The following is a 24,977-nucleotide window of genomic DNA, read 5'->3' as shown; positions in this document are numbered from 1 at the left end:
TTTTATAATGAACGGACGGGAGTAGTATTCACTTTACTAGCAGGCGAGGCGACCATGTCATGTGTACTTGAAGCCTAACATTTAGCGGAAAGTCAACTTTAAGTACTTCCTCCGTTAAATAAAAAAAAAAGATAAACCTAAGTTTCCGTATCCCTCCGTCTAAAAAAAGGCAAACCCTGAGTTTCCGTGTCCATTTTTGACTGTCCGTCTTATATAAAATTTTTTTATAATTCGTATTTTTATTTTGTTAGATGATAAAATATAATTAATATTTTATGCTTAACTTGTCTTTTTAATATTTTTTATAATTTTTTTAAATAAGATAAATGGTCAAACGTTAGACACGGAAACCAGGTTTGTCTTTTTTTTTTTTTTTTTTTTTTTTTTTTTTTTTTTTACCGAGGGAGTAGGCAGCAGTACTTCTACTAGCTGCATCGAATACTCGAAATGCGACGCGAGCCAAATCAATATACCTGCCCAAGAAAAAAAACGTTTGCCAAAATTTGCACAAAATTCAAACTCAGATTAAGCAGGAAGAACAGCACAGTCAATTAATGATGGTAGTAGTAACTAATTCGTTCATCTTTCACCCATCCTGAGGCTAACTGAAATCCATTCTGCTCTTCGCGAATGCTAATCTAGCTACCTAACTCAGCCATGAATCCTGCTCTGCCATGGCGGTTCAACGGTGAGCGGTGACGAGGGTCTCGATGAAGCGCAGCCCGTCGAACCGCGGCGCGAACCGGTCCTCCGCCGCGCTCCTCCGCCCATTCCCCCTCGACGCCGGCGACCCCTGCAGAAGTAACAAACAAACACGCGCGAGCGTGAGCAATCCACACCCAGCCACAAGGAACAAAGGTCTCGGGATGGAGCGTGCCGTGGGATTGGAGCATGGGGTGACGCAGCGCTCGGTGCCGGCGGCGGTGGCGGCGGACGCGACGGCGGTGGCCGCGGCCGAGGCGGTGGCGGCGGCGGCGGCGGCCCACTTCATCTCCGGCAGACGGCGAGGGGGGGAGGAGAGACCGCCGCCTCCTCTGGAGAAGAGCGAGTGAGCTGAGACTGTGATGGCGGCTGCTGCTGCTGCAGTGCTCACACACAGTCACACTTGCGGCTATTTATGGCGGGGGAATTCGGCGGCGGAATCTTGCGGGGCGGATTCGGGCGGATTGGATCGCGTGGCGTCACGGGCGGTCGGTCGGTGGCGCCGGCGCCGGCCACGTGGGGGCGGCGGTACAGTCGAGGCAGTGGACTAGTGGTGGAGTGGGCGGCGGCGGTGGGTGGCGTCGGGAAGCCGCGGGCGCGAGCACCGCCGTGGGCTGGACTTCACTTGACTTTGGGCTCTCTCTCTCTCTCTCTCTCTCTCTGCGCGCCCTGTTCGCTTAGATGGTCGTGTGGGCTCGGACTACGAGGGCCCGTCAGATAAAACTCCCTCAACTGTCGTGCGAGTATGATTCATGAGATTTTGCTATATATTTGTCGACAAATTTTTCCCCAAAAATCTGACAGATGTAATTACAGTACAATCGTAGTGTAATTACACTGTAACTTGCATGTAATTATACTGTAACTATAGTGTAACTTGTATGTAACTTTTAAAAATCTCTCTGTAACAATAGAGGTTGTGGGAACAAATTCTTTTATATATGTGTGTACTATGATTTGTTTTCTTCCTCACCAAAACAAATCTTGTAATAGATCCAACGATTCAAAATTATGTGAAACTTACATATAAGTTATATTGTAATTACATGCAAGTTACAATGTAATTATTACAGTGTAATTACACTACGACTGTACTATAATTACATCTGTCAAATTTTTGGGGAAAAATTTGTCAACAAATGTATAGGCAGTCCCGATTCATGTTCATAAAATCAGGTATATCGACTCCTTCAATTATTAAAACATGTGCAAACAATATCCCTAGATGGTTTTAAAGGTGGTTTCGGTTGACATAGCGGTCTTAACCGAGTCTTTGTCCTACGTGGCGCTTACGTGGTATTAAAAACAAAAATCTTATCTTTACTATAAAGTTATAACCTACTAATTCTAAAGCTCAACATGCCACCTCATCATCCACTAGCAATAATTACATACAAAACTTATCATAGTGTAACATGCAAGCATGCAACATCATCTATAATTTATTGAATACTACAAATCAATATCCAATCATCTTCCTTCACATTATTTTTCACAATATTTTTAACATATATATATCCATCATTTTTATAATACTTAACAAATATTCATCCATATAATCAAAGTGCGGAATATTATATTCATACAGAGTCTACTAAATTTATTTCTCTCTTAACATAGTTTCACAAATTAGTTTTATTTGTTTTTAATAACTAATAGAATTTTTATTTTTAGCTCGATTATTACAAAATATAAAAGTTACTTAGTAATTTCCGCAGCAAAGCGCAGGGAATCACCTAAGTTAAAAAAAATGTGGGACCCGTATGTCATTCACACAAAAAAGTATTGTGGGACCCACATGTCATCCTCCTTCTCGCTCTCCCTTACCTCTCTCTCTGTAGCGGCGGCGGTGATGGAGGGGACGAGGCGGAGGGGAGCGACGGCTGCGGCGGTCGGGAGGAGGAGGAGAAGGCAGAAGAGGTGGTTTGCGGGGACGATGTGGCGGAGGCGGAGGAGGAGGAGGTGGAGGACGGTGTGCTTCTGGGAGGAGCTCGTGCTTCGGCCGCTCCCGACCGCCGCCGCTGCTGCTCCCCTCCGCCTCGTCCTCACGTCCACTGCCGCCACTCCCGACCGCCGCCGCCACCGTTGCCACCGCTCCCCTCCACCTCGTCCCCACCACCACCGCTGCTGCTCCCGAGAGAGAGAGGAGAGAGAGAGGGAGGGAGATAAGGGAGAGAGAGGGGGAGGAAGAAGGGAAGGAGAGGGAGGATGACATGTGGGTCCCACAATACTCTTTTTTGTGAATAACATATGTGTCGCACATATTTTTTATTTTTGTTTTTATTCTAATGCCACGTAAGCACCACGTAGGACAAATACTCGGTCAAGACCGCCACGTAGGCGCCACGTCAGCTAAAACCACCTCCAAAACCACTTAGGGACATTGTTTGCACCGGTTTTGTGGTTGGAGGACATGAATCATATTCGGGCGATAGTTGAGGGAGTCAAAGTATACTTTTTCCTTATATGATAAAATCATAAAAGGTGGTCTTTAGGACTTGGCAAACTCTTCTTGGAAAAAGTAGACCGAAGGTCCCTCAACTTGTCATCGAGTTACAAAATCGTCCCCCAACCGCAAAACCAGATATCCAGCGTCCCTTAACTAATCAAAACCGATCACAATAGGTCCTTCAGTGGTTTTGACCCCGGTTTTATCCTACGTGGCGGCTGAGTCAGCGTGGGACTCACATGTATGGATGCCACATCATCCTTCTCTCTCCCTTCCTCCTCTCTCTCACTCTTGTCATGTTCTCTAGGCAAAGCTGGCCGGTGGCAAGGGAGAAGGCGCCGGGGAGAGGCGGGAGAGGAGGAGGCGGCGGGCGACATGGCGGCGGTGGGTCCTAGATGATAGTGCCAACTCTTTTCTCTTCTTTCTGTCTCGGCAATGGCTGCCGACGGAGAGGGGCTGTTGCCGGCCTCCTTCCCCTTCTCTTCTCTCCCTAAATGAAATCGACGGCTGGCAGAAGATGAAGAAGACGACGCCGGCCTCATCGCCGACCTTCCCTCCTCCTTCCTTGAGCTCCTCGCCGGCGCCCATGGCCACCCCGCCTTCCTCTTCCTCCACGGCGCAGCTCGCGTCCGTGCTCGGCTGAGCGTCGGCTGGCTCTGCGTGGCGGCAACAATGGAAAGGTGGGGCCGGCGCTGGGGTGGTCACGGAGGCGGCACCCGTGCGGGCCGGCCTGGCCGCGTGCGGGGAGGGGGGGGGGCCTTTTTGAAGCCCCACGTTAGTTCTACGAGGTGATCAAATAAAAAATAAGAAAAAAAGTATGAATTACCCCCTGAACAATCACGATCGACCTAATTATTACCTCCCTGAACTCGAAACCAGACATAGCTCACCCTAAACTTTCAACACCGGACGAATTACCCCCCTATGCAATTTAGAGTGGTTTTATCCTACGTGGCATACGCGTGGCAATCCAGTCAGCATTTTCTTTTTTTTAAAAAATAATGGGACCCACATAACATACCTCCTCTTCCCCAATTCCCCCCTCTTTCTCTCTCCTTGCATCGTCTGGCGCGGGTGCAAGTCGGCGGTGGGCGGGTCACGGTCGAGCCAATCGACACGCTGAATCAGTGGGTAGCAGGATCAGCTAGAGTTGGTCATCCTGCTTCTTGAGGTTGTTGACACGCTGTAACGCCCCGATTTTCGTTCGGGATTAAAAATCATTTAATAATGCATTTTCTAGAAATTAAATAAAAGTTAAACCAATTTAATCAAGTGGAATTATGGAGGAAATTAAAATTTCCTTTTAAAAATCATTGGCCGGGAATATTTTGTAATATTCTTTGTGCCTTAAAATACTCTCCGGATTTTTCCGTGAATTTTCGGAGCTCAAGAAATAATTTTAAAGTCACAAAGTTCATTTTATCAATTAAAATAAAAAAAGAAAAGCAATAAAATTTCCTCCTCTTTGATTTTGGGCCGCTCGGCCCAATCCCCCTCCCTCCTTCTTTCCCCTTCGGCCCAGCCCGGCTCGCCCCTCTCTCCCTAAGTCCACATAACCCCCTCCCCCGGCTTCCTCTCTCCTTCCCTCGCCGACAGGTGGACCCGAGGCCCCACCTGTCAGCTCCTCCCCCTTCCTCCAGCCACCTCGCCAGTAACCACCCGCGGCCGCCATTGCCGCCCACTCCGCCGCAAAATCCGCACCACCCCACCCCTCCCGCTCGCGCCCAAGTGGTGGAACTGCACCCCCACCACCTCCTCCACTGTTTCCCCCATTTTCCCCCAAGAAAACGACGCCGGTTTGCCCCGCCACGAGCTCCACGTCGACACCCCGCTTCCCGCCGGTTGCCGCCCCAAATCCACCTCGCTCCGGCTCTCTCCCACCCTCTCGAGGCTATAAAAACGATCCCTGTGCTCTCCTCTCCCATTTTCCCAACTTTCCCGGGCCCGTCGCGCCTTCTCCCGCTCACCCCGCGCGAGCCCGAGCTCCGCCGCTCGTCGCCGTGCTTCCAGCCGCACGCCACCGCCGCTCCAGTCGCCACCACCATCATTGGCATCGCCGTGCCGTGCCGCACCCCGGCCCCTACTCCTTTTTCCCCTCTCCGCCTCCGAAACACCACCGCACCGCGCGCCCGAGCCCCGCCACCCGCCGGCGCCCTCCAGCCGGTCGCCACCGTCACTCCCGCCGCCGCTGCTACGCGCAACCATCACCGACGGCTTCGTTGCGTCGTCCCGTACCCCGGCATCCCCTCCGCTCCTCCATTCCGCCGCTGGAACCGTCACTCCACCACACCACCCGAACCGCCATCATAGCAGCCGCCTCCGGCTGCCACTCGCCGCCGCTCCAAACCATTTCCGGCCTCACGTCCTCCTCCAGTGGCATCGCAGCGTCGATAGGAAGCCCGGCGTTCCCCTCATCCGAGCTCCCCGTCGCCGATGCCCGTTCCCGCCGCGCGAGGTCGCGGCCACCCTCGTCCGCTTCCTCCCGGGCACCGCTTGTCGCCGGAGCAGCGCCGTCATCCTCCGCCCGAGCTCCGCCGGCCGCCTTCCGTTGCCGGCGCCCCTCGGTGAGGACCCCCTCCGTCTTGTCTCCCTTTCCCACCTTTTTCGTCGCCTCCCGCGCGTGCCGTCGCACCGGTGGTCGTCGCCGGCGACCATCGGGCCGTGCGTCGTCGCTCCCGGCTGACCGACCGGTGAGCCGGCTCCCGCTCACCCGTGGCCGCCCGATCCCCCTTCGGGGCGATCTGGGCCATCCACGTGGCCTTCCCGTGCCGCCCGCGTCGGTGCCTCTGTGGCGCCACGTCGGCGCCATCTCTGCTAGCCGTCCGTCGTGGCCGCCACGTGTCTGCCACGTGGTGCGCCCGCGGACTAGTGCATGCGTGGACTCGGTCCACGGTGCGCCCGCCACCCGTGAGTCACCGACAGGTGGGGCTCGCTTGCCGGCGCCACCTCTCCCCCGTCGGATGATGTCATAATTGATTTAAATTGCGCAATAAATCGGTAGTAATTCTAGAAATTCATTAAAATGGCTCAAAACCTTCTAAAATTCATATCTAATTCATACGAACTCCAAATTGGGCCATTCAACTTGCAAAATTCATCTAAAATTGAGCTCTACATGTTTGTTTACTTTTTATGTACTGTTCCCTTGGTTTTTATTAGAGTTTTTCCTTGTTTTGCGTGCCAGCGTGTAGTTCCTGTCGTTTCGGAAGTCCACGGTCGCGAGGAAAAGAGTTCGGAAGATCAAAGTGAAGAAGCAAGGCAAGTCACACATTCCCCTTGAGCATGTTGATCCCAATTTTTAAATGTTTTACCGTTTGCAAATAAATATGCATGTTTTGCTAATTACATGGGATTCGGGTATTACCTATCTGCTCGCTTGTGCCATATTTACTTGATATCTGTCCTTTGTCAACCGGGGGTAATAAATCGACTAGCTCATGTTACTTATGTGACCTAGCTAGAACTATATGCTTAGCCATGCTTAATTACCACTAGCTTAGTTGATGGGATAATTGCAGTATTAGACCTTCTAGTATCTTGTTGAGCTGCGTGCTCGAGACATCTGGCCATGCTTCATGGTCGTAATTATCCAACTAAAATGCGACTGAATGGTGGGCTGTGGGTGCATGGTTTTGCTAGTCGCACCCATGGCAATTAAGGACCGGTTCGCGGGATGCCCTGGAAGAACTTATCGTACTTACCACAAGCCAGCGTGGGCAACGGCTGGGCTTGTAGTGTAGCTTTCCTCTAGCTGACGCATCCAGGCAAGGGTGGGCGTGATGGAGCGGGGCGGGCCCTGCGACGGCCTCTGTCGCTTTCGGATTCACCTAGGCACGAGAGGGGACTGCCCGCTGCCTTGCGAGGAGTGGGGGTGAAACCTGAGGTGTGGTGTGCTTGGTTAGAGGGGGTTATGCGAAGGGTCCTGTCACGGCCTCTTTCCGGTATGTCGTGGTGGCATGTCGGCGCACGGAAACGTGTCGTGGGGCTATGTCTTGTGGGTACAGTTGTACACCTTTGATCAGAGTAAAACTATTCGAATAGCCGTGCCCGCGGTTATGGGCGGTCGACCAGATTCATCGTGATTAGTCCCATCTTAATAAATCGACCCAATACACTGTAGTTCAGGTGGGTTGGTTGGGCCTGTTCAACGTGGTGTAGCGTTGATCAGTGGAGATTTAATGTTACTTTAATTACTCAACAGTTTTACTGTTTTGCTCAATAAAATGTTTTACAACCGCCTTTATGCAAATAGCCACAAACCATCCTTGTATCCCCTTGCACGTCTGCATCGTTGGTGTGGCTTGCTGAGTACGGTGGTTGTACTCAGCCTTGCTATTATTTCCCCCTTTTCAGAAGTGTAGTGCTTCTGAGCTGAAGACGAAGTTAGAAGACCAAGGCTCAGACCCCAGTTGAGTTTTGCCTGTGGAGTGGAGCTGAAGCCCCGCTAGGATCGCCTTTTTCCGTTGCTGCTGCTTTTGTTTCGGTGTGAGGACTAAGTGCCTCTTCTGTAAGTATTTTATGCTTTATTTACGTTTGGAACTGTATATTACTTGTCATTTTGTGTACCCTGGCTGGTCCTGGACAGGGATTTAATACACGAAATAGTCTGGAAATTTGGGCTAAATTTCTGGGCGTGACACACGCTGCTAGAGCTGGTCAAGCCTGACGACGAGGAAGGTGACAGGGAAGAAGGATCCAATAGAGGACCAGCGCCGTGGCGATGAGGAGCGCGCTGCGCTGCGGCTTCATGACGGATTTCTGGTGGCGGAGGTACTCGGACGGGGTGCAGTGGTGCTCGTCATTGTAGGTGGGCCGCACCTCGTACTTCCAGTAGATGTCCGTCAGCAGGAAGAGGCAGAAGAGCACCATCAACATCATCGTCTTCAGCGCGCTCCGCACCACGGAGATCATCGTGCACCGGGAGCCTGTCCAGCACTGGCAGCGTCAGAAGCAGCTGTTGGAATTTAATAGATGGGCTAAGGCCCATTCGAAGATTAATTCTTTGGAAAATCACAAAAGCCCACCTCATGGGATGGCACGCATGTGGAGTTTAGTACCACCTTGCTTATTCTAGGAGAGGGGGACCTTCTTAAAAGGGAGGATGCCCTCCTAGCCACTTGAAACATGTGTGGTGGAGAGAAGAGGGGGAACACACATGCGTGCTCGCTCGCCTCGCCTGGCAAGGCAGGCGGCACGCGTGCATGACGTATGCGTCGAATGGTCCACAAAATTGGCTCCTCACCCTTGTGCAGATGCAACCTCTTTTTACAGTTTTGTTTTACTGCAGGACAATTCGGATTTGTTTTGTTGTTGGAAACATTCCGAAAAATCTGGTGCGTGAAAACGACGTGGAGTCCGGATAAGTTACGCGCGACTTATCCGGTTCGGTTACGCGGAGTGGAGATCGTGCGGGCGCCCTGATCAAGCGACCTATCTCTATATAAACCGGGCCGCCGCCTTCACGCAACACACGCGAAATCAATCTAGGGTTTGCCTCCTCCTCTGTGTTGCGCCATCGCTCGTAGAGTACTTCATCCCGCTCGCCAGCATGCACCGGCAATCGGGAGAGCAGGTCTCCGGAACCTCTGCCTTCGACGTCCTGCACCGGGAGAAGGCGGCAATAAGGTTTTTGGGAAGCGCGTCGCGCGACTGCTCCCTGTTAGTCCGCGACGGCTCGCCTTCCTCTCCGCTCGCGTGCTGAGCGCCTTCGTCAACGCTCGCAACCGCGAGTAGTTCCTGCCGAGCAACCGGTCTTTCCGCCACCTCGTTACGTGTTCGACATGTTGCGCATATTTGATCTGTTCATGTTTACTGCTTAGTTTACATGTGTAGATCTAATGATGCGTTAATGCTAGTATATATCTGTAATGTCATGATTTATTTATGGAATATATTAAATCATTATATGCCTATATTCTCAACAATCCAAAAACCTTATTATAGGTGCTCTGATTTTACTATGGCTGGTTTTGCCGATGCACTGAGGCCTGATAAATTTACTGGTGTGCACTTTAAGAGATGGTAGATCAGGGTCACTCTGTGGTTGACAGCTATGAAATGCTTCTGGGTGAGTATTGGCAAGCCTATGGGCGTTCTTAATGCTGATCAGCAGAAAGAATTCGATGAGGCCACTACTCTCTTTGTGGGATGCATTCTTAGCGTGCTTGGCGATCGTCCGGTCGAGGTGCATATGCATATGACCGACGCTAAGGAGTTGTGGGATGCACTGAATACTAAATTCGGTGCTACTGATGCTAGCAATGATCTGTATATCATGGAGCAGTTTCATGACTACAAGATGGCTGACAACCGTTTTGTAGTCGAACAGGCTCATGAGATACAAACCATGGCTAAGGAACTCGAACTCCTTAAGTGTGTCTTACCCGACAAATTTGTGGCCGGGTGCATTATTGCGAAACTACCTCCATCTTGGAGAGGTTTCGGTACTGCACTCAAACACAAGAGACAGGAATACTCCGTTGAGGGGTTGATAGCGTCTCTTGATGTTGAGGAGAAAGCTCGGGAAAAAGATGCCACGTCTAAGGGCGATGGTGGGCTGTCCACTGCCAATGTTGTGCGTAAGGCCCAGAATAAGAGCAAGGGGAAATACAAAGCTCAGCAGACCACCAACTTCAAGAAGAAGAACAACAACAACAGTCCTAATCAGGATGAGAGGACTTGCTTTGTGTGTGATCAACCTGGCCATCTGGCCAGGAAGTGTCCACAACGCAAGGGGATTAAGGCACCTGCAGGGCATACCTCTAAGTCTGCTAATGTGACCATTGGCAACACTGGAGATGGAAGCGGGTATGATAATTTACCTACTGTTTTTTTAATTAATTAGTCTACTAATTGGTGGGTTGATACAGGGGCCAATGTACATGTTTGTGCTGACATCTCATTGTTTTCTTCTTATCAGGTCGCACGGGGTTCCACCGTCCTAATGGGGAATGAGTCACATGCTTCTGTTCGTGGTGTTGGCATGGTAGATCTGAAGTTTACTTCGGGAAAGATTGTGCAGCTGAAGAACGTGCAGCATGTCCCTTCTATCGACAGGAATCTTGTTAGTGGCTCCCATCTGACTAGAGACGGATTTAAGTTGGTTTTTGAGTCTAATAAAGTAGTCGTGTCTAAACATGGATATTTTATTGGTAAAGGTTATGAGTGCGGAGGCCTGTTCCGCTTTTCCTTTTCTGATTTCTGCAATAAGTCTGTGAACCATATTTGTGGCAGTGTGGATGATGAGGCTAATGTATGGCACTCACGTTTATGTCATATTAATTTTGGCTTGATGTCTCGGCTTTCCAGCATGTGTTTAGTTCCTAAGTTTTCCATTGTCAAAGGTTCTAAGTGCCATAGTTGTGTGCAATCAAAGCAACCTCGCAAGCCTCACAAGGCTGCTGAGGAGAGAAACTTGGCACCTCTAGAACACCTACACTCAGATCTCTGTGAAATGAATGGGGTGTTGACGAAGGGTGGAAAATGATATTTCATGACGTTGATTGATGATGCTACTAGATTTTGCTATGTGTACTTGTTGAAAACGAAAGATGAGGCTCTAGACTATTTTAAAATTTATAAGGCAGAAGTTGAAAATCAACTTGACAGAAAGATAAAAAGACTTAGATTTGATCGTGGTGGAGAGTTTTTCTCAGACGAGTTTGACTTATTCTGTGAGGTATATGGCATTATACATGAGAGGACGCCTCCCTATTCTCCCGAGTCTAATGGGATTGCTGAAAGGAAGAACTGCACACTGACCGACTTGGTGAATGCCATGTTGGACACCGCGGGACTACCTAAGGCATGGTGGGGGGAGGCATTGTTGACCTCGAATCATGTGTTAAACAGAGTTCCTAATAGAAATAAAGACAATATACCATATGAGATATGGATTGGGAGAAAACCATCACTTTCTTACTTGCGCACATGTGGGTGCTTGGCGAAAGTCAATGTACCAATAACAAAGAAGCGCAAACTTGGACCTAAGACTGTGGACTGTGTCTTTCTAGGATATGCTCACTACAACATTGCCTATAGATTTTTAACAGTTAAATCTGAGATACCTGACATGTATGTTGGTACAATTATGGAGTCTCGTGATGCTACCTTCTTTGAGAGCTTTTTCCCAATGAAGGATACACATAGTAGTTCTAGCCAACCCTCTGAAATAATTCCCAGTTCAATCACACCAGCAGAACAAACTGAACATACACATGAACATGTCACTGAGGAGGATGATAGTGAAGCTCCTTGAAAGAGCAAAAGACAAAGGACGGCTAAGTCTTTTGGTGATGATTTCACTGTGTACCTCGTGGATGACACTCCTAAGTCAATTTCAGAAGCATACGCATCTCTTGATGCAGACTACTGGAAGGAGGCTGTCCGTAGTGAAATGGATTCCATTATCGCTAACGGGACTTGGGAGGTGACAGAGCGACCCTATGGGTGTAAACCTGTGGGGTGCAAGTGGGTGTTCAAGAAGAAGCTCAGGCCTGACGGTACTATTGAAAAGTACAAGGCTCGACTTGTTGCTAAGGGCTATACTCAGAAAGAAGGCGAAGATTTCTTTGACACTTACTCAACTGTTGCTAGATTGACCACAATTCGTGTGCTACTTTCCCTAGCAGCCTCACATGGTCTTCTCGTTCATCAAATGGACGTTAAGATAGCTATTCTTAATGGAGAGCTGGATGAGGAGATCTATATGGATCAACCTGATGGGTTTGTAGTTGAAGGTCAAGAAGGCAAAGTGTGCAAATTGTTGAAGTCTTTGTATGGTCTGAAACAAGCTCCTAAGCAATGGCATGAGAAATTTGACAAAACATTGACATCTGCAGGCTTTGCAGTCAATGAGGCAGATAAATGTGTGTACTATCGCCATGGTGGGGGTGAGGGAGTTATTCTGTGCTTGTACGTTGATGACATACTGATATTTGGGACAAACCTTGAGGTGATAAATGAGGTTAAATCATTCTTGTCTCAAAATTTTGATATGAAGGATTTGGGAGTAGCTGATATTATCTTAAACATTAAGCTAATTAGAGGTGAGAATGGGATTACACTCTTGCAGTCCCATTATGTGGAGAAGATCTTGAATCGCTTTGGCTACATTGATAGTAAGCCTTCTCCAACACCTTATGATCCTAGCTTGTTGCTTCGCAAGAACAAGAGAATTGCTAGGAATCAACTGGAATACTCCCAAATCATTGGCTCGCTGATGTACCTGGCTAGTGCAACTAGACCTGATATCTCCTTTGCTGTGAGCAAGTTGAGCCGGTTTACCTCTTCCGGGAGATGATCACTGGCGTGCACTTGAGCGAGTAATGCGCTATCTGAAAGGTACTATGGAATTGTGGCTTCACTATTCTGGGTATCATGCGGTACTGGAGGGATATAGTGATTCTAACTGGATCTCTGATGTGGATGAGATCAAAGCCACTAGTGGATATGTCTTCACACTAGGTGGTGGTGCTGTTTCGTGGAGGTCTTGCAAACAGACTATTTTGACGAGGTCAACCATGGAAGCAGAACTGACGGCACTGGATACTGCTACTGTTGAGGTAGAATGGCTGCGTGATCTATCAATGGATCTGCCTATTGTTGAAAAACCGATGCCGGCTATCCTTATGAACTGTGACAATCAAACGGTAATTGTCAAAGTGAATAGTTCTAAGGATAATATGAAATCGTCTAGACATGTGAAAAGTCGATTGAAGTCTGTCAGAAAATTGAGAAACTCCGGAGTTATAACGTTGGATTACATCTAAACAGCTAGAAACCTGGCAGATCCCTTCACGAAGGGACTATCACGAAATGTGATAGACAATGCATCGAAGGAGATGGGTTTGAGACCCATGTGAGTTATACTATGGAGGTAACCCAGTCTATGTGATCGGAGATCCCGTGAATTAGAACCTGGGAAGAACAAACCATTAGTAAACTAGAGGAGAGTACCAATCTATACCCTTTCTAAGTGAAGATGCATGCACTCTCGTGAGCTGCAAGGTAGGTTGGCTATGCCTTAATGAGTTCTGTTGGCTTTAATTAGCGAAGATGTTGTCCTGCAGAGCATTCTTGAAAGAACTCACCTTTGTAAGCTTGATTGTTGGTCGCAGTCTATGAAGATTTTGAGTGAATCTTCTAGGAAGCTTACTAATGACCTAGGAGTATGACTTATAAGCTCCACCCGAGGGGTAGTCTACAGACGGTCTAGTACCAGATAAGACTCTGAGTGAAACTTGCTTGCACAAGACTTGCAATTCAAGGCGTAGTCCATTGTTCAAGTTGTGAGTAAGTGTAGCTTGGAGTTCTAGGTGGATGTTCAACCTTAATCGGTCTCCATCGAACCGCTGGTATATAAACAATACATTGGAAAAGGCAAATCTCAGTGGGATTTTGTGATTTGGTGGGGGATTATTGGAATTAATAGATGGGCTAAGGCCCATTTGAAGATTAATTCTTTGGAAAATCACAAAAGCCTACCTCATGGGATGGCAGGCATGTGGAGTTTAGTACCACCTTGCTTATTCTAGGAGAGGGGGACCTCCTTAAAAGGGAGGATGCCCTCCTAGCCACTTGAAGCATGTGTGGTTGAGAGAAGAGGGGGAACACACGCGCGCGCTCGCTCGCCTCGCAGGGCAGGGCAGGGTAGGCAGTGCGCGTGCACGACGTACGCGTCGAATGGTCCGCAAAATTGGCTCCTCACCCTTGTGCAGATGCAGCTTCTTTTTGCAGTTTTGTTTTGCTGCAGGAAAATTCGGATTTGTTTTGTTGTTGGAAACATTCCGAAAAATCCGGTGCGTGAAAACGGCGTGGAGTCCGGATAAGTTACGCGCGACTTATCCGGTTCGGTTACGCGGAGTGGAGATCGTGCGGGCGCCCTGATCAAGCGACTTATCTCTATATAAACCGAGCCGCCGCCTTCACGTAACACAAGGGAAATCAATCTAGGTTTTGCCTCCTCCTCTGTGTTGCGTCGTCGGTCGTAGACTACTCCATCCCGCTTGCCAGTGTGCACCGGCGATCGGGAGAGCAGGTCTCCGGAACCTCTGCCTTCGACGTCCTGCACCGGGAGAAGGCGGCAATAAGGTTTTTTGAGAAGCGCTTCGCGCGACTGCTCCCTGTTAGTCCGTGACGGCTCGCATTCCTCTTCGCTCGCGTGTTGAGCGCCTTCGTCGACGCTCGCAACCGTGAGTAGTTCCTGCCGAGCAACCGGTCTTTCCTCCACCTCGGTACGTGTTCGACATGTTGCGCATATTTGATCTGTTCATGTTTTACTGCTTAGTTTACATGTGTAGATCTAATGATGCGTTAATGCTAGTATACATCTGTAATGTCATGATTTATTTATGGAATATATTAAATCATTATATGCCTATGTTCTCAACAGCAGCACCATGATCGCCTCCACGCCCGTCGCGTACCCAAGCACCACCCACTCCAACGTCGTCGCTGCCGAATTGGAACTCTCGGATTCGAGCTTGTGGAGGAAAAGGAGGCGAGGGATATGGGGTGAGCACCGCGTCATCGGCATGGGCGCAAGTCGAGCGGCGTGCGGCCCCATCCCCTACACCTCCCCACGCGCCGCCCTCCGCTCCTCCTCTCTCCCTCCCGCCCCCATCCCCTCCTCCTCCATCTCCACCTCCTCCGACTCCCTCTACCACCGCGCACTCCCGGCCACCCACTCTGTCCTGGCCTTCTCCACCTCTGCCTCGGCAGCGGCGGTGGCAGCCGAGGGGCCCACCGCCTCCGTGTCTTGTGCGTCGACCGCCCGCTTTCGCGCGCTGCCATGCGCCGCTGTGCGCGCCGGCACGAGGAGAGAGAAAAAGAGGGGTAGAGGAGGTATTACATGTGGGTCTCACCATTTTTTAAAAAGAAAATATTGATTAGATCGTCACGCGTACTCCACGTAGGACAAAACCGCTTTGGACTAGATTGAGGGGGGTAATTCATCCGGTATTGGAAGTTCAGGGTGAGTGACGTCTGGTTTTTAGGTTCAGGGGTAATTGGGTTGACCGGAATAGTTCATGGGTCAATTCATACTTTTTTTCAAAAAAAATAACTTTATTCCCAATCTACATTAAAACAATATACTAACAGAAGATTATATCCTCGAATCTGTACTAACGTGACAGCAAATTTCCTCGAAACTGTGAGGAATATTGATACAATATAAACTATCACTAATACAATATGTCTTATCTAGTTGATGAAAAATGCCACTAAAAATAATAAGAGGATGATACTAACAGGATGAAGATGGAGGAAAGAAGACAAAGAAATACCATGACTTACATATCCTAGCACGTTTGCTTTATAGACAGAGAAATTACTATATTAGCAAAATATCATAGTTAGTTGAGTCAAATTTTTTTTACTAATCACACTAAAGTTTGGTTCAAAAGCCTAAATATGCGTAATATTTATAGGCACCAGATTTGAATCCTGCTAGGTGGAGTCATGCAGCCACAACTCCACCACCACGCCACTACAGTCATTTGAGGCAAAAGTTTAAAATTATGTTGCCATTTTAAAATGTTAAATTATATATGCTATTATGTGAGAAAAATATAATGATGCTAGCCGCATAATCTGCGCGGGTCATCTTCTTCTTTTTTTTATTATTTCAGTCGGTTTCCTCTCCACATGATGAAACAAGTAGCGTCATCTGTTGACTGCCCTGCCACGGGCACCTCCCCCGCGCGCACGTCACGCTTTTGTGCGAGTTTATTCAAATTCTGAGGTTTGCCGATTTGTTCGTCAACAAAACAAGCCCATCAACACACAATCGTTAAAATGGTAGCCCAACTACCTGATAGCGTCACACCTGTGCCTCTTTGTCTCCTAATCACATCATCCTTTTATTCAGAGGAAGCAACATCAATGGGGATCAATCTATATACACACAACAAGCATACCTTGTTTGTAGAAGATCTGCAAACATTACAGAAATTAACCTACTGTACTAAGCTTGTCAGCCTCTTTACTTCTTTAGTTCTTCCCTCATTCTGATAGGCTGCTCCAATCGATCCCGCAAAGCCAGTCCGCAGTGTCCTCTTCCGACTATCGTCTTTAGCCTTCTGTGTCTTTTGTTCAGAGCATTAGCAATGGTCAGCTCAGATGTGGTACTTTCTTGTAGAAAAGAATTAGTTACTCGGTTGACAAAACTAACATAACCTTGATTAACTGTTACTAACTGACAAATTTCTCCATCAGGTTAGCATATGAGGGTAATGGGGATTGTTTTGTTCAGTTTTTACTATCCACAGACATTCCAATTGAATCACCATGCATGGGTGCTGTTAAGGCTATCAATGGACATTTTGCCCTCTATATAAGCGGTTAGAATGCGCAGCCCGACCCACCAACCGTGGGCCACCCAGATCATATTGGGCCTGTTCTCCCACAGGTCCAACCAGCTACAACTTTAGTGGTGCTGGGCCTACACAATCCAAAAAACTAGTCGATATAGGTGAGAACTGTCCCCACCTTTTAAGTCATGCTCCCCATCATCAATTACCAATTACAACGTAGTTTCCTTTATGGATTAATACTTACACTGACAAAACTGGCATTGTTGATTTCGGTTAGTTTAAAAGGTACTTAGTGACATATGCTGCTACATGCTTCTACTAATACTTTACTAGTTCAGGAATCTAAAGTGCCTAACCTAGAAAACTGCAAGCTGAAACTTTAATCAAAACTACAAGAACTAGTGAAATGTTGAAATAGGTAGCCGACAAATCTAGACTTTCAATAAAAAGGAAAACAAAGTATTGTTGCTAAAAACTAGGTGCTGTTCATACGAAAAAGGACAAAACTAATACGGCTAGATGAGAGCTGTGGTACAGCTGATCCTAACTTGAATTAAATTTAAAAATATACTTTTTTTTAATAATTTGTGTTTATATACCTGGGTGGTAAAGTTTAGCAAACATATACCTCCTCCACGTGCTGGAAATGCGGGAGTGAGATGGTAACACAGGGCACGGCGCGGGAACGCGGTACCGTAGCCTGGGAGTGCAGGACCGGCACGGTCGCGCAGACCGGGGGTGCGGAACCAAGCCGGTCCCGCGTCACGGCTGTGCGAGTTGGTGTTGCACGCGGGACCGGCCACCGGCCCGACCGGTCACATAGAACGCAGCCCCAAACGGCAGCACCGAGCCGGTCCCGTGGGGCATCGATGCCACATTCCTAGCGCGCGGGATCGCACTACTACTCCGCACCTCCATTCTGCGGGATCGCATCGAAAGTTGTTTTGTCCACCGAAAGTTCTTTTGTCCTCTTGCTCCATCTGGCATGCTCAGCCAGAAATAAAGGAGAGAGTGATTCTCTTCTCTAGTCCTAGCATTTTTCACGTGCTGTTCGCCAAAAGTTTGTTGTCGTCTGGTTACAGATCCTACTCGTTGAGTGCCTATAAAATGAACGTTACGAAATGAAAGAAACAGACTCAAGTATAGCATATAATTCATATTCGTAGAGTTTATCATTGGTGTAAGCTTCAATAAGTTAGTGCACTTTGCGAATTCATAGGCCCTATCTTGTGGTATGAACTGAGTACGCGATGATTTATGGCGCATATTGGGGGCTTACCAAAAGATAATGCCGTGAATTTGCAAAGCGCTCAAACCCACTGAAGTGTTGTGTAAAGGTAAATATCTGTAAGTGTTTGTGAAGGGAAAGCGGGTAAATATTTCGAATTTATTTCTTTAAAAATGTAGCTGACACATTAGAAAGTTTGAACACACAACATTACATATTAGTTCGAAAGAGCAAAATATAAAATCGTTCCACTCATTAGCCTCATCATCAAAATTTCGTGATGTGCTAGTGTCCTTTTTCTTTCCTTTTCTTCTAGCACTAGCTGGAGGTCTGCGTCTTGACAAAGATAATCTTTCAGGTGAATGTCACTCGCGGACAGACCTACGTGCCACCTTAACACCGCTGAAATCAACATGCCCGTAGTCTTGGGTCAGCTGAGTTATTGGAGGTGGTTCATCAATATGCGACGGTCCTATCTCGTGTAGTGCTGTTGACGACCCCCACCGTAGCTACATGGTTCTCTGTAGGACTGTGTGCTGTCGGCATATCCTATATTTGGTCGGCAGTGTACATTCCTACAAAACATGGAATCCAAAGTTGTAGCCCACTAACATACTGGAGCTAAAATATTTTAAAGTATATTGTAATTTGTACATGTTGTTTGTGGTTGCATGATAGGTGATTGACTGAACAACCAATCTCCTTGGCCTAACATGTCCAAAAAGCTTGGTCCTTGTGGTTGTACATTTTCAGTTATGGACATTTGGTAGATCTCCTGCAGGTGCAGCGCTAATTTAATATCGCAATATAAGGATCGTCAAAAATGAAACACATTATGTACGAACCAGTGTTGTATGTGGAAGCTCCATACCACTGATCATTCATACCCGTTGGAAACATGAGCATGTTAACTTAAGGTACACCTGCAAAATTAAGCAAATATGTTTGTGACTAACTAAATTACAAAATGATGAACATTAACATGTGTGTTTATTGAACTACCGGAAAACGCTACGTGCCCTGGAAAGAACTGTAAGCTTCCATCTTCTGTACACATCAGAGGGACCATTTGGCTGGATCCTGCGAACCGCACAAACCCTCCCTACCATTCACTGGAGGTACTTACACGCGGAATAGAAGGGATCACTGCTATACTACCTGCAATAATCTCTATAGGTGAACATTGAATTTAAAAATAGCACCAGTTGATCCATGTCGAAAAAAAAATAGGACCATCTAATGGACAACAAATAATTAAGCTTGGTTTTTCTAGAGCTTTTCAACTCCTGCCTCACATATATGAGAGAGCAAAGAAAAAAAATGCATAGGGAATAGAACTTGCAATAGAACTATAGAAATAAAAGGCTTTCCAAGCAATCCATTGTCCCACACAGCGCATGGCTGTAGAAAGGTTTGCAAAGTTCAGAAAATAAATGGTAAAACGACCACCTAATTTCAGTATATTCTGAAAATTAGTCCATAAAAATAGTGTGTATTGTACTTTTAAGTCCCTAGATTAAATTAGCATTAGGCGGAACAATTAATTCTATAAGTTAGGCCACTTGTACTTAAAAAAACTGTGCATGAAATGAGCTAAATTTTAGGACGATTTTCATAATAATGCGTAGAGCTTTTGGTTTAATTTAGAGAAAGGTTACCATAAGTATAATGATTAAAAATAATTCGTGCATCTAATATAATTCATATATTTTCATATACATAGCTTGTAACATGTTGATTAAAGTAGTGCGAATGCTAGACTATATACAGTTGTACTAGATGAGAAGTTAACAAGTCATCCATGCAAAAATATTTTGTGAAACAGTTTCTACCCGGTACCAATGTGAACCCTTGATGCCACTGTGATCCTCTTGTTATTGTTGGTATAGGCCTAACCACTTGCGTGCTAACAAGTTAACAAGTAGTATGCTCGAAAACTATTTGTATCATAATAGGCTTTACCTGCATTGTCCGATCGTTTTATCGTAGACGGTGCCACAGGCCTTGCCGACGTCCAGGACGTGTGGAAGCTGAGGGTCTTGCCGATGTGGAAGGCCTAGAAGAGGTAGACGGTTGTTCCGGTAGGGGGTCCGCAAACCTGTGTCCTGTGGGACGGTGGACTTTTGATGCATGCCTGTACGATGCCCCCGCATAATACGTTTGCATTTCTGTCGCATTCGGTCCAGAGCAGACATCATCTCCTCGAGGGACCCAGCTATATTGTCACGCAGCTTCTCCCACAGTGAGGTTGTGTCAGAATATAGTTCCTCCGCAATATCGCCCTACGAAAATAAATGTTACAATGATTATAGGTTGCGGTAAGATTATTGTTTCATTAAAAATTTAGTGGATAATATGTTACCGTCAGGTGGGTAACTGGCGCTGAGTGCATAGGGTACAGCGTGTCCACGTCGGCTATTTCAGGAATATCTGGATCCTCTATTGTCACAAGACGTACATGTGTTTGTGCGATGTACCACTTGGACATACCACTTGGACAGCTGGAAGACATCAGCCGTGCACGGTGCCGTGCATCGATGCCGTGCACCGTGCATGGCTGATGTCTTCCAGAATCCTACCCGTTACTCAGTAGAGACATCAATGCATGGCACCATGCATGGCTAATGTCTTCCAGTCGTCCAAGTGGTATGTCGGTCTTCATAATGCGGACTTGCCCAATGTGGGGAGTCGACGAACGTTGGGTACCAAGGTAACTAATTTTTTTACACACTTACATGAATTTTTGTTAATTTTTTTGCTGCAAATATTGTAAATTTTGTCTGACGCAACAACTCGTTATGCAAGGATGTCTTGTTGCAGGCATTCTTCTTTTTGTTAGAATGTTGCAGGCTAGAGGGCATTACGATTACATGGTAGCAAGACAACAAAGTGCACGCCGACGGAGAGCAAATAAAAGGGAAGACACTGACGAGGAAGATGAAGATGTGTCATCTAGAGACACACGCCGACAGATTATACACAAGGGACTTCTAACTGCATTGGTCGACAGATGGAGGCCGGAGACTCACACTTTCCACCTCCCGTGTGGAGAGATGGCAATTACACTGCGAGATGTATCCATGCTTATAGGGCCACCACTTGCAGGACAGACAATTGTCCTCCCCGACCCACCTATGGAATGGAGGGATGATATTATTGGAAGATATGCTTGCATTGTTCCAGAGGATGATAGAGACATGAAAGGACTTTTCTATAAAGATGAAGCACGCGGCCCTACATTACACTGGCTCATCCAGTTCGAGGAAAAACTAATTCATACAAAAAACTTCCATTGATGATATTATGTTTTGTTACTGAAATTTTCTGTGTACCTTTGTAGGTTTCTTTCACGAGAGAGGACGTAGAAAATTACCATGTGGAATTACATTTGGAGGCTTACCTTCTATGGCTTTTTGGATGGGTTATGTTCACAAGTGGACACGGATACATAGTGGATGCGAGAATGATTTCCATAGCAAGATTTATTGTGCAGGGCAACATAGAAAGTTTTCCCTAGTGGAGTTGGGGATCAGCAGTTTTGGCTACAACTTACCGAGGTCTATGTGAAGCATGCACAAAAACAAGCTTTAAGCAACCTATGTTTACTGGTTGTCCGTTGTTGTTCATGCTATGGTCTTAAGAATGCTTCCATTGGGATGACCATACGTGCCTGGAACTGTGGCATATTCTAGCTTATTTGGTAACACTACAGATGATAGGCCTACTTATGGCATGCGTTGGTGCTAGGGACCGGTACGTAGAAATTTTTTTTGTACATTTGCATTTAGTTCGTACAGCTATAATCTTACTATTTATTTAATAACATGCAACCACAGTGGACGAACGTTCAGGCTCGAAGCGTGTACGAGTACTTCACTGAGGCGTTCGATCTACTTAAGGAGGATACGTTCAATGGTGTCCATACACGGAAGAGGAGACACAACGTCGTGCCCCTGCCGACCTCAGTACACTCTACTTGCGTGACTCGTCTTACTGGCTGACGAAAAAGATGTTTGTCTACGATATAGCCGTTGAGGCGTATAGTCTACAGCGTGTAATGAGGCAATTCGGCCTTTACCAAGAAGTGCCTCTCCTGCTTGGTGAAACATTCCCCCCCTCCAAAAAAAATACACTTATAAGTTAAATTCAATTGGATTCCCATTAATTACCGCGTGTCCGAATTATACTACTTAACTCAACACCTAATGATGAGTATTTTTGTTGGAAAAGAGGAAGGGAGATGCTAGCGTGTGGCGAAATATCGTTGGTAAGATGACCCCTTGGGTCAAACAATGTTCGAGGGCAACATTCGATATATTAACGAATCCAGACCGTACGACCGTCGTACGTACGCGTTGTACATGCGGTGGTACATCGCACAAACACGCGTACGCCTTGTGACAATAGAGGATCCATATATTCCTGAAATAGCCGACGTGGACACGCTGTACCCTATGCAGTCAACGCCAGTTACCCACCTGACGGTAACATATTATCCACTAAATTTTTAATGAAACAATAATCTTACCGCAACCTGTAATCATTGTAACATTTATTTTCGTAGGGCGATATTGCGGAGGAACTATATTATGACACAACCTCACTGTGGGAGAAGCTGCGTGACAATATAGCTGGGTCCCTCGAGGAGATGATGTCTGCTCTGGACCAAATGCGACAGAAATGCAAACGTATTATGCGGGGGGCATCGTGCAGGCGTGCATCAGAAATCCACCGTCCCACAGGACACAGGTTTGTGGACCCCCTACTAGAACAACCGTCTACCTCTTCTAGGCCTTCGACATAGGCAAGACCCTCAGCTTCCACACGTCTTAGGTCGTCGGCAAGGCCTGTGGCACCGTCTACGATAAACTGACCGGACAATGCAGGTAAAGCCTATTATGATACAAATAGTTTTCGAGCATACTACTTGTTAACTTGTTAGCATGCAGTTGGTTAGGCCTATACCAACAACAAAAGGAGGATCACAGTGGCATCAAGGGTTTACATCGGTACCGGTAGAAACTGTTTCACAAAATATTTTTGTATGGATGACTTGTTAACTTCTCTAGTACTATTGTATATATTATAGCATTCACACAACTCTAATCAACCTGTTACAAGCTATGTATATGAAAACATATTAATAATATTAGGTGCACGAATTATTTTTAATCATTATAGTTGTGGTAACCTTTCTCTAAATTAAACCAAAAGCTCTACACATTATTATGAAAATCGTCCTAAAATTTAGCTCTTTTTCATGCACAGTTTTTTTACGTACAAGTGGCATAACTTATAGAATTAACTGTTCCACCCCATGCTAATTTAATCTAGGGACTTAAAAGTACAATACACACTATTTTTATGGACTAATTTTCAGAATATACCAAAATTAGGTGGTCATTTTACCATTTATTTTCTGAACTTTGCAAACCTTTCTACAGTCATGCACTGTGTGGGACCATGGATTGCTTGGAATGCCTTTTATTTCTGTAGTTCTATTGCAAGTTCTATTCACTATGCATTTTTTTTCTTTGCTCTCTCATACATGTGAGGCAGGAGTTGAAAAGCTCCAGAAAAACCAAGCTTGATTATTTTTCTCCATCATATGGTCCTTTTTTTTTGCTGGCATGGATCAACTGGTGCTATTTTTGAATTCAATGTTCACCTATAGAGATTATTGCAGGTAGTACAGATCCCTTCTATTCCGCATGCAAGTACCACCAGTGATGTGTGCAGAAGATGGAAGCTCGTAGTTCCTTCCGGGGCACATATCGTTTTCCGGTAGTTCAATAAACACACATGTTAATGTTCATCATTGTGTAATTTAGTGAGTCACAAACATATTTGTTTAATGGATTTTTCATTAATCCGGCAGCCCCCACATGAACAGATGTGATAAATTTCAACGCATAAATCTCCATGGGGAATACTCGCCTTGGGGATCGATGTGGCCTCGCTGTTCATTGATGGTCCAAGATTCAACTCTTCAGCGGCGAGATCCAACAGAAACACCTCTGCTGCCTGGCCCTGGCTGCGCCACAAGCCCACAACCAGGAGCTCCAACCGGCGGAGAAGACGCCGACAACATCGAGGTCGCTGCTTCTTGCTTCGCCGCATCCTCTCTCGATCTCTCTCTCACCGACAGCTTCTCTTGCTTTCCTCCCATTCATGCAGGAGAAATTGGAAGATGAGGACTTTTGTTTTTGAAACTGTAGCTTGGGCTCGTGTGTGGCTGAAGGGAGGACACGCCTTGGGCTGGCTTGTGCACAAATCTTGAAGAAAAATTCCATGGCCACAAATCCAGCTGACAAAAGCACAAAAAAAAAAAAAACAGCAGGCAGCTGTCTAACAAATCCCTAATTTTGTAATCTGCTCCCAGTAATAAATCCTTTACTAAACTAGCGGTGAAGACGCAGCTCTAGATCCAATCCGTCCATCTGGGCTTTCCCCTTCTTCCTACCATGATCACAGCCGTCCATCCCCCTCGCCCTCGTGCTTTCGCGACCCTGCTCTCCTCGGTGACCGTGTAGGCTTGCCGCCGGCACCATCAGTGACTCGACCAGAGGCTTCTCGTTCCCGCGCTTGCCACCGGAGCCCAGCCGGAGCGTCACATCAACCGTGGCACTCGCCGGCTCACCCGTCGTCGGCGACGACGATGGCGACCGCGACAACAAGCTGCTCTTTGGAAAGAGGGATCCCGGCGGCCACCTGTGACCAATCTGCGACGGCGGCAGCGGCAAGAAGCTGAGTCGCACAGGTGTAAGACGCCAGAAGAGCACCGCAAGTTGCACGGTTAGAGCAACCACCGGAAGCGGCGGCGGTGGCAGCAGCTGCCTCGCGGACGTGATCCTCGTGGCGGCGGCAGTACTACGGGTGTGGGAGCTGCAGTGGCCGGCCATGGCTTGCTGCGACGGGAACCTCTTGCCGCACACCCTGCACGCGAACGACGACGACCTTCCCTTGGGCGGATCGCGAGCACCACCACCAGCTGGCTTCGTCGCCGTCTTCTCCTTCTTCCCCGCCACCGGCGACGTCGAGCTCGCGCTGGAGGAGCGCGGCCTCATCGGAGACATGGCTGCCGGCCGCGATGGATCGATGAAAATGGGTAGTCGTAGTGTAGTAGAGTACAGGAGGGGATTTCAAGGCGATCATCGTGATCTACGTGTCATACGATGTGGTGGTGCTAGCTGCTTGTCATGCATGCCACGCGAGAATTGGCGGTCGGATCCGCTGGTCCTTGCGTACGTGCGTGTACGCGTGTGCAGTCAGGGAGGCCATC

The 24,977-nt window shown here is 47.2% G+C and overlaps 1 protein-coding gene, 1 long non-coding RNA gene and 1 pseudogene across 2 annotated transcripts; all 3 read right to left on the bottom strand.

Annotated features, from left to right (window-relative positions):
* Window positions 1–502: 502 nt before the first annotated feature.
* Window positions 503–1,365, bottom strand: LOC127752863 (uncharacterized). Its single transcript, XM_052278301.1, has 2 exons — window positions 878–1,365; window positions 503–793 (listed from the first exon to the last, which is right to left on the bottom strand). The coding sequence occupies exons 1-2, from the start codon at window positions 989–991 to the stop codon at window positions 683–685; spliced, it is 225 nt and encodes a 74-aa protein (XP_052134261.1). The 5' UTR covers window positions 992–1,365; the 3' UTR covers window positions 503–682.
* Window positions 1,366–4,295: 2,930 nt separating this feature from the next.
* On the bottom strand, window positions 4,296–14,687 carry LOC127752701 (uncharacterized; annotated as a pseudogene).
* A 3,154-nt stretch (window positions 14,688–17,841) lies between these two features.
* Window positions 17,842–19,246, bottom strand: LOC127786230 (uncharacterized). The gene is made up of 4 exons (XR_008019934.1): window positions 18,698–19,246; window positions 18,541–18,618; window positions 18,350–18,470; window positions 17,842–18,270 (listed from the first exon to the last, which is right to left on the bottom strand). It is a non-coding gene; the product is annotated as an uncharacterized LOC127786230 (long non-coding RNA).
* Between the last annotated feature and the right edge of the window lie 5,731 nt (window positions 19,247–24,977).

Source organism: Oryza glaberrima, chromosome 10, assembly GCF_000147395.1.
Source record: "Oryza glaberrima chromosome 10, OglaRS2, whole genome shotgun sequence".
In the NCBI taxonomy this organism is placed as follows: domain Eukaryota; kingdom Viridiplantae; phylum Streptophyta; class Magnoliopsida; order Poales; family Poaceae; genus Oryza; species Oryza glaberrima.
Note: the sequence above shows the minus strand (reverse complement) of the source record. Positions and strands in the feature narration are given on the sequence as shown.

Excerpts from the sequence above, each read along its gene's own strand:
- LOC127752863 (XM_052278301.1), bottom strand. The coding sequence starts at position 991 with ATGAAGTGGGCCGCCGCCGCCGCCGCCACCGCCTCGGCCGCGGCCACC. Across the intron at positions 794-877 it reads CCCCATGCTCCAATCCCACG|GGGTCGCCGGCGTCGAGGGG; the intron begins GCACGCTCCATC and ends TTACTTCTGCAG.